The sequence below is a fragment of the Oncorhynchus gorbuscha genome, linkage group LG17 (genome assembly GCF_021184085.1).
Source record: "Oncorhynchus gorbuscha isolate QuinsamMale2020 ecotype Even-year linkage group LG17, OgorEven_v1.0, whole genome shotgun sequence".
Lineage (NCBI taxonomy): Eukaryota > Metazoa > Chordata > Actinopteri > Salmoniformes > Salmonidae > Oncorhynchus > Oncorhynchus gorbuscha.
This window is the reverse complement of record NC_060189.1, coordinates 44,233,575-44,246,307: the sequence shown is the minus strand read 5'-3', so window position 1 is coordinate 44,246,307 and position 12,733 is coordinate 44,233,575. Positions and strand designations below refer to the sequence as shown.

At 41.3% G+C, this 12,733-nt stretch overlaps 1 protein-coding gene across 1 annotated transcript in view; it reads right to left on the bottom strand.

The window, feature by feature from the left end:
• Positions 1–336: 336 nt before the first annotated feature.
• The window catches only part of stard9 (StAR-related lipid transfer (START) domain containing 9), a 58,625-nt gene continuing 46,228 nt past the window's right edge, over positions 337–12,733 (bottom strand). Inside the window, exons 23-32 of the mRNA XM_046309054.1 lie at positions 12,411–12,653; positions 12,081–12,264; positions 10,148–10,294; positions 9,030–9,138; positions 5,998–6,164; positions 5,720–5,784; positions 5,260–5,462; positions 4,951–5,030; positions 3,795–3,953; positions 337–3,558 (exon numbers count right to left, since the gene is read on the bottom strand). Of these exons, the coding sequence (XP_046165010.1) occupies positions 3,457–3,558; positions 3,795–3,953; positions 4,951–5,030; positions 5,260–5,462; positions 5,720–5,784; positions 5,998–6,164; positions 9,030–9,138; positions 10,148–10,294; positions 12,081–12,264; positions 12,411–12,653 (1,459 nt within the window). The 3' untranslated portion in view covers positions 337–3,456. The remainder of the gene's footprint in view (positions 3,559–3,794; positions 3,954–4,950; positions 5,031–5,259; positions 5,463–5,719; positions 5,785–5,997; positions 6,165–9,029; positions 9,139–10,147; positions 10,295–12,080; positions 12,265–12,410; positions 12,654–12,733) is intronic.

Genomic DNA, 12,733 nt, shown 5'->3' with positions numbered 1-12,733 from the left:
TTTAAAACATTGTTGATCATGGTCAACATTGCATACCGTACAAATAAATCGGAGGGCGGCAACAATCAACATACACAAGGACATACTATTGAGTAGGCTAAGTTAATACATAATATAATAATAATAATGCCATTTAGCAGACGCTTTTATCCAAAGCGACTTACAGTCATGTGTGCATACATTCTACGTATGGGTGGTCCCGGGGATCGAACCCACTACCCTGGCGGATATGTTTAAGTCTAGGGGCTATAGTCAGGAACTGGACAACAGCCCTGCAATTTACTATGAATATACCTCATATTTACACAGCTAAACAAGTGACAATCTGCAGTTATGTACACATTTTAAAAGATGTCAAGTTTATATAGGAAAATAACACACACTAATTTGCATTTCTTTAGGATTAGAATATATAGTTATTAAAATAAACAACATAATAAAACAAAAATAATTATACATATTGACATGGTGTTATACTTTCATGTCACATAATAGGCACTTGTAAAAATATGGATAAAAATAAAACTCAGTACAAAAAGGTCGTCAGTCAGCTACTTCATTGTTCTATCCCCGGGGAAACTAGATCTTTCATATCAGTTCCTTCTTCTTTGGTTTCCCCGGGGACCTTCTTACTGTGACACTGTGCAGTACAACAACTAGAGCAAAACTAATGTCCTGAACCGTCAACAAAACACATAATATGGCTTTTTTAAAGGTTGGATCTCAAAAACTGTGCATGACTAGCCTGAAGCGTCAACTAATTAACAGATGAATGGGCTTGGTCTATTATTGGCCAACTAATTAACAGATGAATGGGCTTGGTCTATTATTGGCCAACTAATTAACAGATGAATGGGCTTGGTCTATTATTGGCCAACTAATTAACAGATGAACGGGCTTGGTCTATTATTGGCCAACTAATTAACAGATGAATGGGCTTGGTCTATTATTGGCCAACTAATTAACAGATGAACGGGCTTGGTCTATTATTGGCCAACTAATTAACAGATGAACGGGCTTGGTCTATTATTGGCCAACTAATTAACAGATGAACGGGCTTGGTCTATTATTGGCCAACTAATTAACAGATGAACGGGCTTGGTCTATTATTGGCCAACTAATTAACAGATGAATGGGCTTGGTCTATTATTGGCCAACTAATTAACAGATGAATGGGCTTGGTCTATTATTGGCCAACTAATTAACAGATGAATGGGCTTGGTCTATTATTGGCCGACTAATTAACAGATGAATGGGCTTGGTCTATTATTGGCCAACTAATTAACAGATGAACGGGCTTGGTCTATTATTGGCCAACTAATTAACAGATGAACGGGCTTGGTCTATTATTGGCCAACTAATTAACAGATGAACGGGCTTGGTCTATTATTGGCCAACTAATTAACAGATGAACGGGCTTGGTCTATTATTGGCCAACTAATTAACAGATGAACGGGCTTGGTCTATTATTGGCCAACTAATTAACAGATGAATGGGCTTGGTCTATTATTGGCCAACTAATTAACAGATGAATGGGCTTGGTCTATTATTGGCCAACTAATTAACAGATGAATGGGCTTGGTCTATTATTGGCCGACTAATTAACAGATGAATGGGCTTGGTCTATTATTGGCCAACTAATTAACAGATGAATGGGCTTGGTCTATTATTGGCCAACTAATTAACAGATGAACGGGCTTGGTCTATTATTGGCCAACTAATTAACAGATGAACGGGCTTGGTCTATTATTGGCCAACTAATTAACAGATGAACGGGCTTGGTCTATTATTGGCCAACTAATTAACAGATGAACGGGCTTGGTCTATTATTGGCCAACTAATTAACAGATGAACGGGCTTGGTCTATTATTGGCCAACTAATATGTCTTCTCTCTCACCAACACCACTGCGAAACACCAACACATTATAGCATGGTCAGAGATCTGTTTGTGCTGTCTTGTTAATCAACGTTCAGAGAAAAACCCATTGTTCATTATATCCTCAAGCATATGGTTTACTACATGACTCTATGCGAAATTACCAGTATTGCATATATGCAGGACTAATAACATTGTCATTGGGAGACAGTAGAAACAAAGTAGTATGGTACATACAAATCTGACTAAGAAACAGATAAGGACCTATAGACTCAGCTTATATGGTTTTGGGGCTATAGTTTACAGTATGTAACTTAGTGTTAGCTTTACAGCTACCCCAAATAAGTGGTTGCATATTTCTTTCTTCCTTTAGACTACAATTCTTAACCCTTTAAAAGTGCTCACCCTGCTTCTGTTTCTGGTTAAAACATTTTTTTTTTTTTTAAGATGAGGGACGGGCCTGGAGAAATATAACCACTCTAAAAATGCATAGACAGAGCTGTGGATGCAAGGACTGACCATCCGTGATGTCGAAATTATAGTTCTAATCACGTGGTCGAGGCTACAACACCGTCTGTCTACATCTACATGGTTTACAGACATTGGAGTAAAACAAGCTTCTATTTTGGGTTCTTGTCGGGGTAAGCTCATGGGGCATTTCTAAGTTATACTCTTCAAGAACCAATTGGTATATAATCATTCATTTGGAGGTCTGAAAATGGATGTGGACACTAAGGGTTCTAGCTTTAAGGGGAGTGAGTGGGTAAAGTGTGCTGTGCCTTGGGACACTACCATAAGATTCAGAGGATAAGTGGTCTTTATAGTGGTTAGGACTGAGGCTGAGGCCTGTGAAATGGGAGACAAATCATGTTGTATCATAAATCAGTAATTATGGAAGTAGTACAACTGAGTCTCACGGTACAGATAGATTGAATAGAGGAATTCATTTTGAGTTATATATAAATCGGTGTTATTATGAAACGTTTGGGGAATTGTAAACCTTCCGGAGCCTGGGGTCTCTCTGATCAGAAGTTGCAGTAACGCAGTAGGATCTGTTGAATGGGCCACATCTAGGAGCCAGCCCCTCGAATCCTCCCTGACACCCAGTCCACACCACTCAAACTTTAGCAAGATACCATTAAGATTGCTAAAAGCATACATATTAAACACAGATCTACAATTAACAATTTTAAACACAGAATACTCAAATATGTACTGACATACATATATTTATAAAAAAAGAAATGTACATTAAAAAAAAAGCTGCATGATACTTTGTATCACAAAATCAAGGTCATCAGTGCTCTTCATCAGGTTAAAATCAAGTAAATAAATTCAGGTGCAAATTGAAAGAGAGAAGTCACAGATCAGATTCCGGACATAGGTCTAAGTGCTCACTGTTACAACTGTGGCCTTTAACTTGGGGCCTGTTCATTAAGGCACACCGTAGCCAAATGTTTTGAAACATAACACGAAAATGATTATTTCTTATTGGACAAGTCCAGGTAGCCCCTCACTTTTTCAGTCAGTTTTCTTCAATTTGGTGACTAATGAACACGACTCTGGCCAGCTGTCAGTCTCACAGAGAGAAAAGGGAATCAAGCTCTGCCAGGACTGCAGCCTGTCTCCGAGCCACTGTTCCCAACAGCCTCTGTGGGAAGGATGGAGTACCAAGGTCGACCTGAAAGACAGGAGGACAAAAAGTGAGCCAAGGGAGGGATGGAGAAGAGAAGGGGAGGAGAGAAAAGAGAGAGGAAGAGAGACTCCACATTGACATAAGGAATCATTAAGCATATCTGCATCTGAAGTAAGAACTGTTGATGTAAAACAAGATTGATAAATCAATTTTGATGAATTGATTGATAGATTTTTCAGACCACTCTACATTGACATACAGTACACGGGTTCCTGTCTCACCTGCAGCAGGTAGATGACCCTGACAACCTCTCGGCTGTGGCGTGTGATTGGCTGAAGGACCCAGGCGCTAGGCAACATCTCCCCTCGGATTGCCTCCACACTGGGCCGAGGGAGAGACTCCTCGAAGACTGACTGCATGGCCAGCACACAAAGGTCATCCTAGGAGAGAGAAGAGGGCACTGAGTTAGGCTTTTTCCTGACCATGTAAAAAAAGAAAACATGTTCAAAAAAAGGGTGACATGTAGCCTTTTGCTGCACCTATCCGGTGTATGTGACAATAACATTTAAACTCCTGGCTATAGGGCAGTAAGAATCATTGCCCCTGAAATGAAGAGGTTCTCTGTCCCCCTGATTCCACACAGCAAATTCTCCAGTGTTAAATCCACTCTGACAGTGATCAATTTCACACTGGTCCAATGTCTACACGGGTCCACACTTTTCTGTATTAAATTAACCCACTGCTTAGTGCCTTGCCTTTCAAGTGAGTTTACCGCCCATCACTATATTTGTTAGTGACAGAGACATCCATTTTCAGTCCTGTGGCCTTCACCGACTGAGATCCTAAGCTTATTTATGTTATCATGATGTAGAATTCCTATTGGAATCCAGCTAGAGTGGGGATATTCAGCCATTTGAATTTTTATTCACCCACAACCTGCATTCAGAATTACCTTAAGCATCTAAACTGGAACAACCATTTCAGTAACAGGTGCAATAAGTCCAAGTAACAGATTGCATAATTTTAGAAAAATACATTTATATTTGTGTAACATAAGATTAATTAATAAATGTACAGTACATGCAAAAACAGATATTGAAAAAAAAACGATTAAAAAAAATCTACCTGCAACAGCGCATGCTGGGAAATATGATAATGATGGGCAAGGTTTTTGTTTAACACTGGTTATTACCACCAACACTTATGTTCTTTTACACTAATGGGTGTTAATTGAACACTTAAGAGAGTTAATTTAACACCTGAATCAACTCTAGAAATGTTACACTGAAAAATCAACACTAGGTAACACTGGCCAATTTGCTGTGCAGTTAAACATTTAAAACAATTATTGGTAAGAAAGAGCAGTTGGGACTTGGAAGTCAACTGGAGGTCCATTAAGTGTGTAGCTTCTGACCTATGACCTCTGACCCTACTGACCTGTCGTGACTGGGTGCTGATGCAGCAGAAGTCTCTGGGCTGTTTGAGGTGGCAGCAGGACGGGTCTGTCAACAGGTACACTGAGGAGAAACACATGGAAAAGCATGATGAAAATCTAAATTGGATTCTGCATTTCACTTTACTTCCTGGAAGTAATTTGTCTGAACTGAAATGGAATGACTCCGACATGGAAAGATGGTGCATTTGCCAAAACGCCTGTTTTAACATGGGCAGCAGCATTGAAGGCTTTCACCATTTTCAAATAGAGAATTGACCTCAACCCTGCTATACTCCAGCCAGCAGACTCACCCAGCTGAGTGCTGTCATCTAGTGGCCGTGTCCGGGCTGAGTGGATAGCCTTGTGGTACAGGTGGGTCTTGGAGTGGTCTCGGACCATGCTCCACAGGCTGGCCAGGGGCCTCTCTAGCTCCACCGCCCCCAGGAAGGAGTGCACTGACGGACTAGAGGAGGGCTTGTAGAAGGCCTGGACACCTCGCTCTAGCCCCTGGTACCTGAGAGAGAGAGGACAGGGAGGTAGTTAAAACATAGTATCTCATTTATGTGTACCTACAGTCGCGTATAACATGTTTTGCTGACACTTTACTTAAAGCCTGCAGCTGTGCTTGCTGATGTTTTATAACTTAAGGGTGTATGAGCATTTGTCGTGTGTTATAATATGGGTTATGCGGAGTGTTAACCATGTGTTCTCTCAGAAGTCTTTACAAATGAATATGAAAATGACGGGAGGAGAAACCATAGTGCAACTCACCTCCAACCAGCAGCAGCCTTCCCCCTTACTAGGTTCCCCATGTCACCAGCAGCAGCCAAGCGCACCTGGAGGCACAGGTGAGAACAGCACAGCTGTTTATTCTACACAATGTTCACATAAATAGTGTTAACATGACATAATTACTCAGCAGATGGATTTGGTCAGAGCATGCAGTAGATCCACAACAACGGCTGTGTAACAGGTGGATGGCGAGGAGGAGAAGCCATAGAAATAGGATGAGCACGTTCTACTTTTAATGGAAAAGCGTCATGTTCTACCTCAGCCATAGCGCGGCCAAGCAGACAGGATGTGAGGTCCTGATAGGCTGTAGATAAAGAGGAGGCAGAGCCGAAGGAGGCTGTGCGCGGGCGTAGGCTGGTGGGAGATGACGGTGAGGATGACATCAGAGGGTCAGACCCTGACACACCGGGCTCCAGCCGTACATCTACAGAAGACACAGGAGAAGAAGACACGAATGGCAGTGTTTCCGCTGCAGTCATTTAGCTGTGGCGCTGCGCCACGGCAAAATCCTTAGCACCACACCAAAAAAATATGGAACATGAAAGAATATTTCTGGCGAGGCACACTTTGAAGATGCTGGAACTGTCCACCTTTTCCTTTGCAAACAAAACCAGTAATGAACAGACATAGAATAATAGTCTATTTGCCTAGTCGGCTTGTTGTTGTGTGTTCTATTCGAGAGAATCATTCATCTCGAGGCGCATTCAAGTTGCGAGTGCCATCGGCAGGGAAACACATATTCTGACAAGCAGTCAATGGGCAACAATTCTTGCAATCGCGGGTGAAAACAGCATTAACGGTTTTAATGGGGTGAAACACCAACCTACCAACAAACAAACAAAAACTATAATTGTCGTGACTTAAAAAATAGTGATGAGACAGATGACATTTTTTGTTGAGCGAGACTAGTGGCAACCAGGGAAAGTGTTGGGGGGGGGGGTTGCGACATGGAGTGGTTTCTGTGAAAAGTACAGATGGGTGGCAGGTCACCCAAAGTTACCCTAACAGGTCAGCCTACGTTATATTCACTGTGTTTTCAACAGGATGCTAACTATTCTGAACAAAAATGTAAATGCAACATGCAACAATTCCAACGATTTTACTGAGTTACAATTCATAGAAGGAAATCAGTCAATTTAAATAAATAAATTAAGCCCCAATCTATAGAAGTCACATGCGTGGGCATATAAATATGCATCTGTTGGTCACAGATACCTTTAAAAAAATGGCAGGGGCGTGGATCAGCAAACCAGTCAGTATCTGGTGAGACCACCATTTGCCTCATGCAGAGCGACACATCTCCTTCGCGTATGTCACGTTCTGACCTTAGTTCCTTTGTTATGTCTTTGTTTTAGTATGGTCAGGGCGTGAGTTGGGTGGGTTGGTCTATGTTCCGTTTTCTATGTTGTGTTTTTGCGTTTGGCCTGGTATGGTTCTCAATCAGAGGCAGGTGTCGTTAGTTGTCTCTGATTGAGAATCATACTTAGGTAGCCTTTTCCCACTTGTGTTTCGTGGGCGTTTATCTTCTGAGTCTGTGTGTTCCACACGGAACTGTTTCGGTTGGTTATTTCACGTGTCGTTTATTGTTTTGTTGCAGTGTTCGATTGTTTTAGTCAAGAGCATGAACACGTACCACGCTGCGCATTGGTCCTCCGATCCTTGCTACTCCTCCTCGTCGGAGGAGGAGGAAGACAGCCGTTACAGCGTAGAGTTGATCAGGCTGTTGATTGTGGCCTGTGCAATGTTTTACTCCTCTTCAATGGCTGTGCGAAGTTGCTGGATATCGGCAGGAACTGAAATACGCTGTCGTACCACGTCGATCCAGAGCATCCCAAACATGCTCAAGGGGTGACATGTCTGGTGAGTATGCAGACCATGGAAGAACTGGGATATTTTCAGCTTCCAGGAATTGTGTACAGATCCTTGCGACATGGTGCCGTGCATTATCATGCCCATACATGAGTTGATGGCAGCAAATGAATGGCATGACAACGGGCTTCAAGATCTCGTCATGGTATCTATGTTCATTCAAATTGCCATTGATAAAATGCAAATGTGTTTGTTGTCCGTAGCTTATGCCTGCCCATACCATAACCCCACCACGAGCATGGGGCACTCTGTTCACAAAGTTGACATCAGTAAATTGCTCACCCACACAATGCCATACACGTGGTGTGCGGTTGTGAGGCTGGTTGGATGCGCTGCCAAATTCTCTAAAACGACGTTGGTGGCAGCTTATGGTAGAGAAATCAACATTAAATGATCTGGCAACAGCTCTGCTGGACATTCCTGCAGTCATCATGCCAATTGCAAGCTCCCTCAAACTTAAGACATCTGTGGCATTGTGTTCTGTGACATAACTGCACATTTTAGAGTGGCTTTTGATTGTCCCCAGCACAAGGTGCACCTGTGTAATGATCATGCTGTTTAACCATATTCTTGAAATAGATGGATTATCTTGGCAAAGGAGAAATGCTCACTAACAAGGATGTTTTTTTGTGCACAAAATGTGAGAGAAATATGCTTTTTTGTGTGTATGGAACATTTCTGGGATCTTTTTTTCAGCTCATGAAACATGGGACCAACACTTTACATGTTGCATTTATATTTTTTGTTCGGTATAGTTAAAATATCACGTTTAGATCCAGCTAATGATGAGCCCAATAGGGTAAATGCAGATAGGCAACCCCATGCTTCAGCCTATTTGTTTATAGCCATAATGCTGCATCAGTTGGGCTACAGGTGATAATGCTTATTGCTAATAGCATACCTGATAATATGAACCGTGCACAGTCTACATGCATGGTCTAATGTTTTACCAATATATTATTGGGCTCATTTCTGGAAGTGGAAATTCTATTTTAGAGGGTGTCAGCATCATTCTATTTTCATTCATTTTGGAGTAGAACATCATTTTAAAAAGTGACCATAACTGAGATTCAGCTACCTTTTCTCCCCACTGAAAAACTTATTTTTTCAGAGGAAACACTGCTAATGTAGATGCCCCAAAACAAGAAAAACAGTTGAAGCTCCGTTTACTTTTATTTTTTACTTAACACTTATTTTTCTTTAAACTGCATTGTTGGTTAAGGGCTTGTAAGTAAGCATTTCACTCTAAGGTCTACACCTATTGTATAACAGGTGACGAATACAATGGGATTTGACTTGATAAAGGAATTGATGCCAGGCTGCCAAACAGGCTTTAGACCATCAGAAGTTGGAGAGATGTTGTCTCTGCCTTGTGCATGAAGAAAGCGGCTGTTGGTAATGGTAGTCACTCAATCCTTACCTTGGGCAGAGAGCCAGGCACGCTGGGTCGTCACACTCTGAGAACCACAGATGGGAGGGCGAGACCTGACCTTCAGCCCATTTATACCATTATCCGGGACCCCAGTGACCTTGGACCAGACAAAAACCACACAGAGAATTCCTTAGACTCTTTTATATATTTGTAGTTGATTTAAATAGGGACATAAACAAACTAGGACTGTCAAAGTTAACGGGTGGGAAGAGGTGGGAAACATGGTTTCCAGGTGGGGAGGGGGGATGCTGGTGTTGTTTTTCAAGTGGCAGCCCACATGTACCGTAAAGTATGAAATATGAAAGGCAAATATTATAACTGAATGTATGAACATATCGGAATTAATATTATTTTAAATGTTATTCCTGTACCCCCATCTGAAAAAAATATTTTGGTTGAGCTGGTTGAGATAATGCAAAGGTTGTACAAAGCTGTCATCAAGGCAAAGGGTGGCTACTTTGAAGAATCTCAAATATAACATATATTTAGATGTGTTAAACACATTTTTGGTTACTACATGATTCCATATGTGTTATTTCATAGTTTAAATGTCTTCACTATTCTTCTACAATGTAGAAAATAGTCTAAATACATGAAAACCCTGGAATGAGTAGATGTGTCCAAACGTTTGACTGGTACTGTGTATGTTACAATGCAGCTTTACTGTGTTGGAATGGTGTCAGCGTACTCCAAAAACAGAATGATGTGGGTGAATACCGGTCATTAAAAATATTAATGCGAGGTGTCCACTGATTAGCCAGCTAATCCTCCTCAGGAGGATGACATCATCCTCTATGAGAAAAAAGCAAGCCTTTTTTAAACAGTCTGTTTCTGATACGTGTTTGAAGTGGGGGGGTTTCCCTCCAATTTATGCTTTGGCCAGAAGTATAGATTGTGTCTGAGTTAACAGAATATGAACTTTTAAAAAGTGAGATTTTCACTGGACAGTTACTTTAAGTTTGGTTTACAGTAGGTCTACTGTTAGGCTTTACTTCGTAACATTTTGTTTTTCAGGGACAGTGCACATGAATCAACATAACTGTAAGTGTGCCCGTTTTGGGCATAACAAAAGCAACACAAAATGTCTTCAAAAACGCGTACAGTACCTCCTGTGTCAGTGAGGGTCTACTGCCGTCCCTCAGCTGAGCTGTGTTGCCACTGTTGTAGCCAGAGGTTGGTCCAGATGATAGGCTCAGACTCGACCCAGTGCATAATGTACTGCTGCTGACTCTGGTCCGATACCGCAAGTCATCCTATATGTGAATGAATAATCAGTAGACAGAGAAGAAGAAAGATAGATGTTTTAGGAAAACAGCACAGATCAGGGGACAACACACACTACATATACAAAATGATGTGGACACCCCTTCAAATGAGTGAATTTGGCTATGTCAGCCACACCTGTTGCTGACAGGTGTATACAATTGAGCACACAGCCATGCAATCTCCATTGACAAACATTGGCAGTAGAATGGTCTTATTGGAGAGCGCAGTGACTTTCAACGTGGCACCGTCATAGGATGCCACCTTTCCAAAAGGTCAGTTGGTCATATTTCTGCCCTGCTAGAGCTGCCCCGGTCAATTGTAAGTGCTGTTATTGTGAAGTGGGAATCTCTAGGAGCAACAGCGGCTCAGCTCACAGAACGGGAAGCGTGTAAAAATGGTCTGTCCTCGGTTGCAACACTCACTACCGAGTTCCAAACTGCCTCTGAGTTCCAATCTGCATTAATTTCCTATTACTAACAACTCAAATATGAGCCTTCGCTTCTTTTATTATTGTTTTGATTGCACTTAGCTTTCATTTATAGCCTAGTGGCTCATTGAGATGAAACAATTATAATGATAATGTTTCAAGGTAACTGGCAAATTCTAGCACAAAATAAAAAATATAAATAGTGTGTCTCGTTAATCAATAGGCCACGTCAAAATATACCTCGGTGATATTTGGATGTCTGTGACACAGAGACACCAAAAAGATCAAGGCAACAACATTATAGAAACGAGGACAGTGAAAAATCATCGTTTAGCCCCTTTGGATTCGCATTGTCTAAGGAGTAGTGCCCGAATGCTTTCTTTATTTCAGCTTTCATACGATATCACCTTCTCTTGCTGAAATTTGAACATGATCAATAAGAAATCAATCTCTGCCTTTTTTTGTAGAGAGCTTTTTTACCTCTAATTAGAACTTTTGAAAGCTTTTCTTGGTAAGCCATTCTCGTAACTCAAATAAGAACTTCCAATCCATTTTTATTCCCAACTCGATGTATATTTTGGAAATAACAGAGTTCCACCAGGCAGTTTTTACGTCAAAAGAAGGTCATAACATTTGCATTTTTAAATAAGGACTGATGTCAAATGTTTACAAATTATGATATTCAAATAAAATAAAAATGTTATTTGTCACATGCACCGAATACAACAGGTGTAGACCTTACAGTGAAATGCTGACCTATAAGCCCTAACCAACACTGCAGTTATACCTTAATTTAAAAAAATATAAATGAATGTGTTTTCAGGTAGTGTATGGTGCAATGTTCCTCAAAATAGTTTTTCTTAAATGTCAAATGATCCAGGTTCTTCCACCATCTTCAGACTACATGTTGAAATAATATATGACAAAGTGCAGTTTTTTATTACTATTATAGGCATTATTTTATAGGCGACCTTAAGTCGGAATATTGATTAATTGACTCCATGAAATGTGGATTAACCAATTCATGTCGCCTAATATAATGTTGTCAGCAATTCAATCACACCTTTTACCAAAATAAGTATTTTTAATTTAAAAAAATTAATGTACCTTATTCTTAGTCCACCATCCTGTTTTCACCACATTTGGACTATTAATTTCATATTCCTACTCGTCAAGGTCTCCACTAACAGGAATGGTGCAATTTTAATCCCTGACCAGGGAATCATGTTCCCTCCGAGTCCATCGTCAATGGATTCGGAGGGAGGTGACCGAAAGGTTTTATTATAGAATTAATGGAGAAAATAAACTATGGAGTGTGAAAACGAGGACTTCCTGCCGGGACTAACCTTGACCACCTGAGACAGAGCCTGTTGCTGGAGACGTCTCTTCTCCTGCTCTGTCCTCTCGCGGAGCCGTTCCCGTGCATGTGCTATTTCCGTCCTGGCTTCCTCGCGGGCACGGCCGTAGTCACGCAGCAGCTGCTCGATCTCAGAGGGATAATGACCCTCTCCTCTGGGTGGATCTGGGATCCTGGGGAAAGACAGATTTACAATCAATCAATTGATCAATTAATCCACAGATATAACCCTCTTTACAACAGAGACTAAATCATCTGACATTGAAAACTGTTGAGCAATTTAGCACAAAATTATTATTTGGTCTGGATCCTGTCTTACCTACTGCCCTCCAGTTCTTCTTGGCGGAGATGTTGGAGGCACTCTCTGCGTTGGCTAGGCAAGGTTGAAACCCCGGAGGAGGATATGGCTTTTTGAGGAGGGGATCGGAGGTGAGAAGGGGATCGGGATTGAGGAGGGGAATGGGGGTAGTTGTGTTTGCTGGGGCTGAGGCTGCGAGCCCGACGACAGTTCTGAAGCCGAGTGTCCCTCTCCTGCCTCAAACCCTCGATGCTGCTCCGGTGCCTGAAACAAGAGGAACATAGAGAAAAATGTACATTTAAAAAAAACTACCATTTTATAGTTATCTAATTACATCATAATAT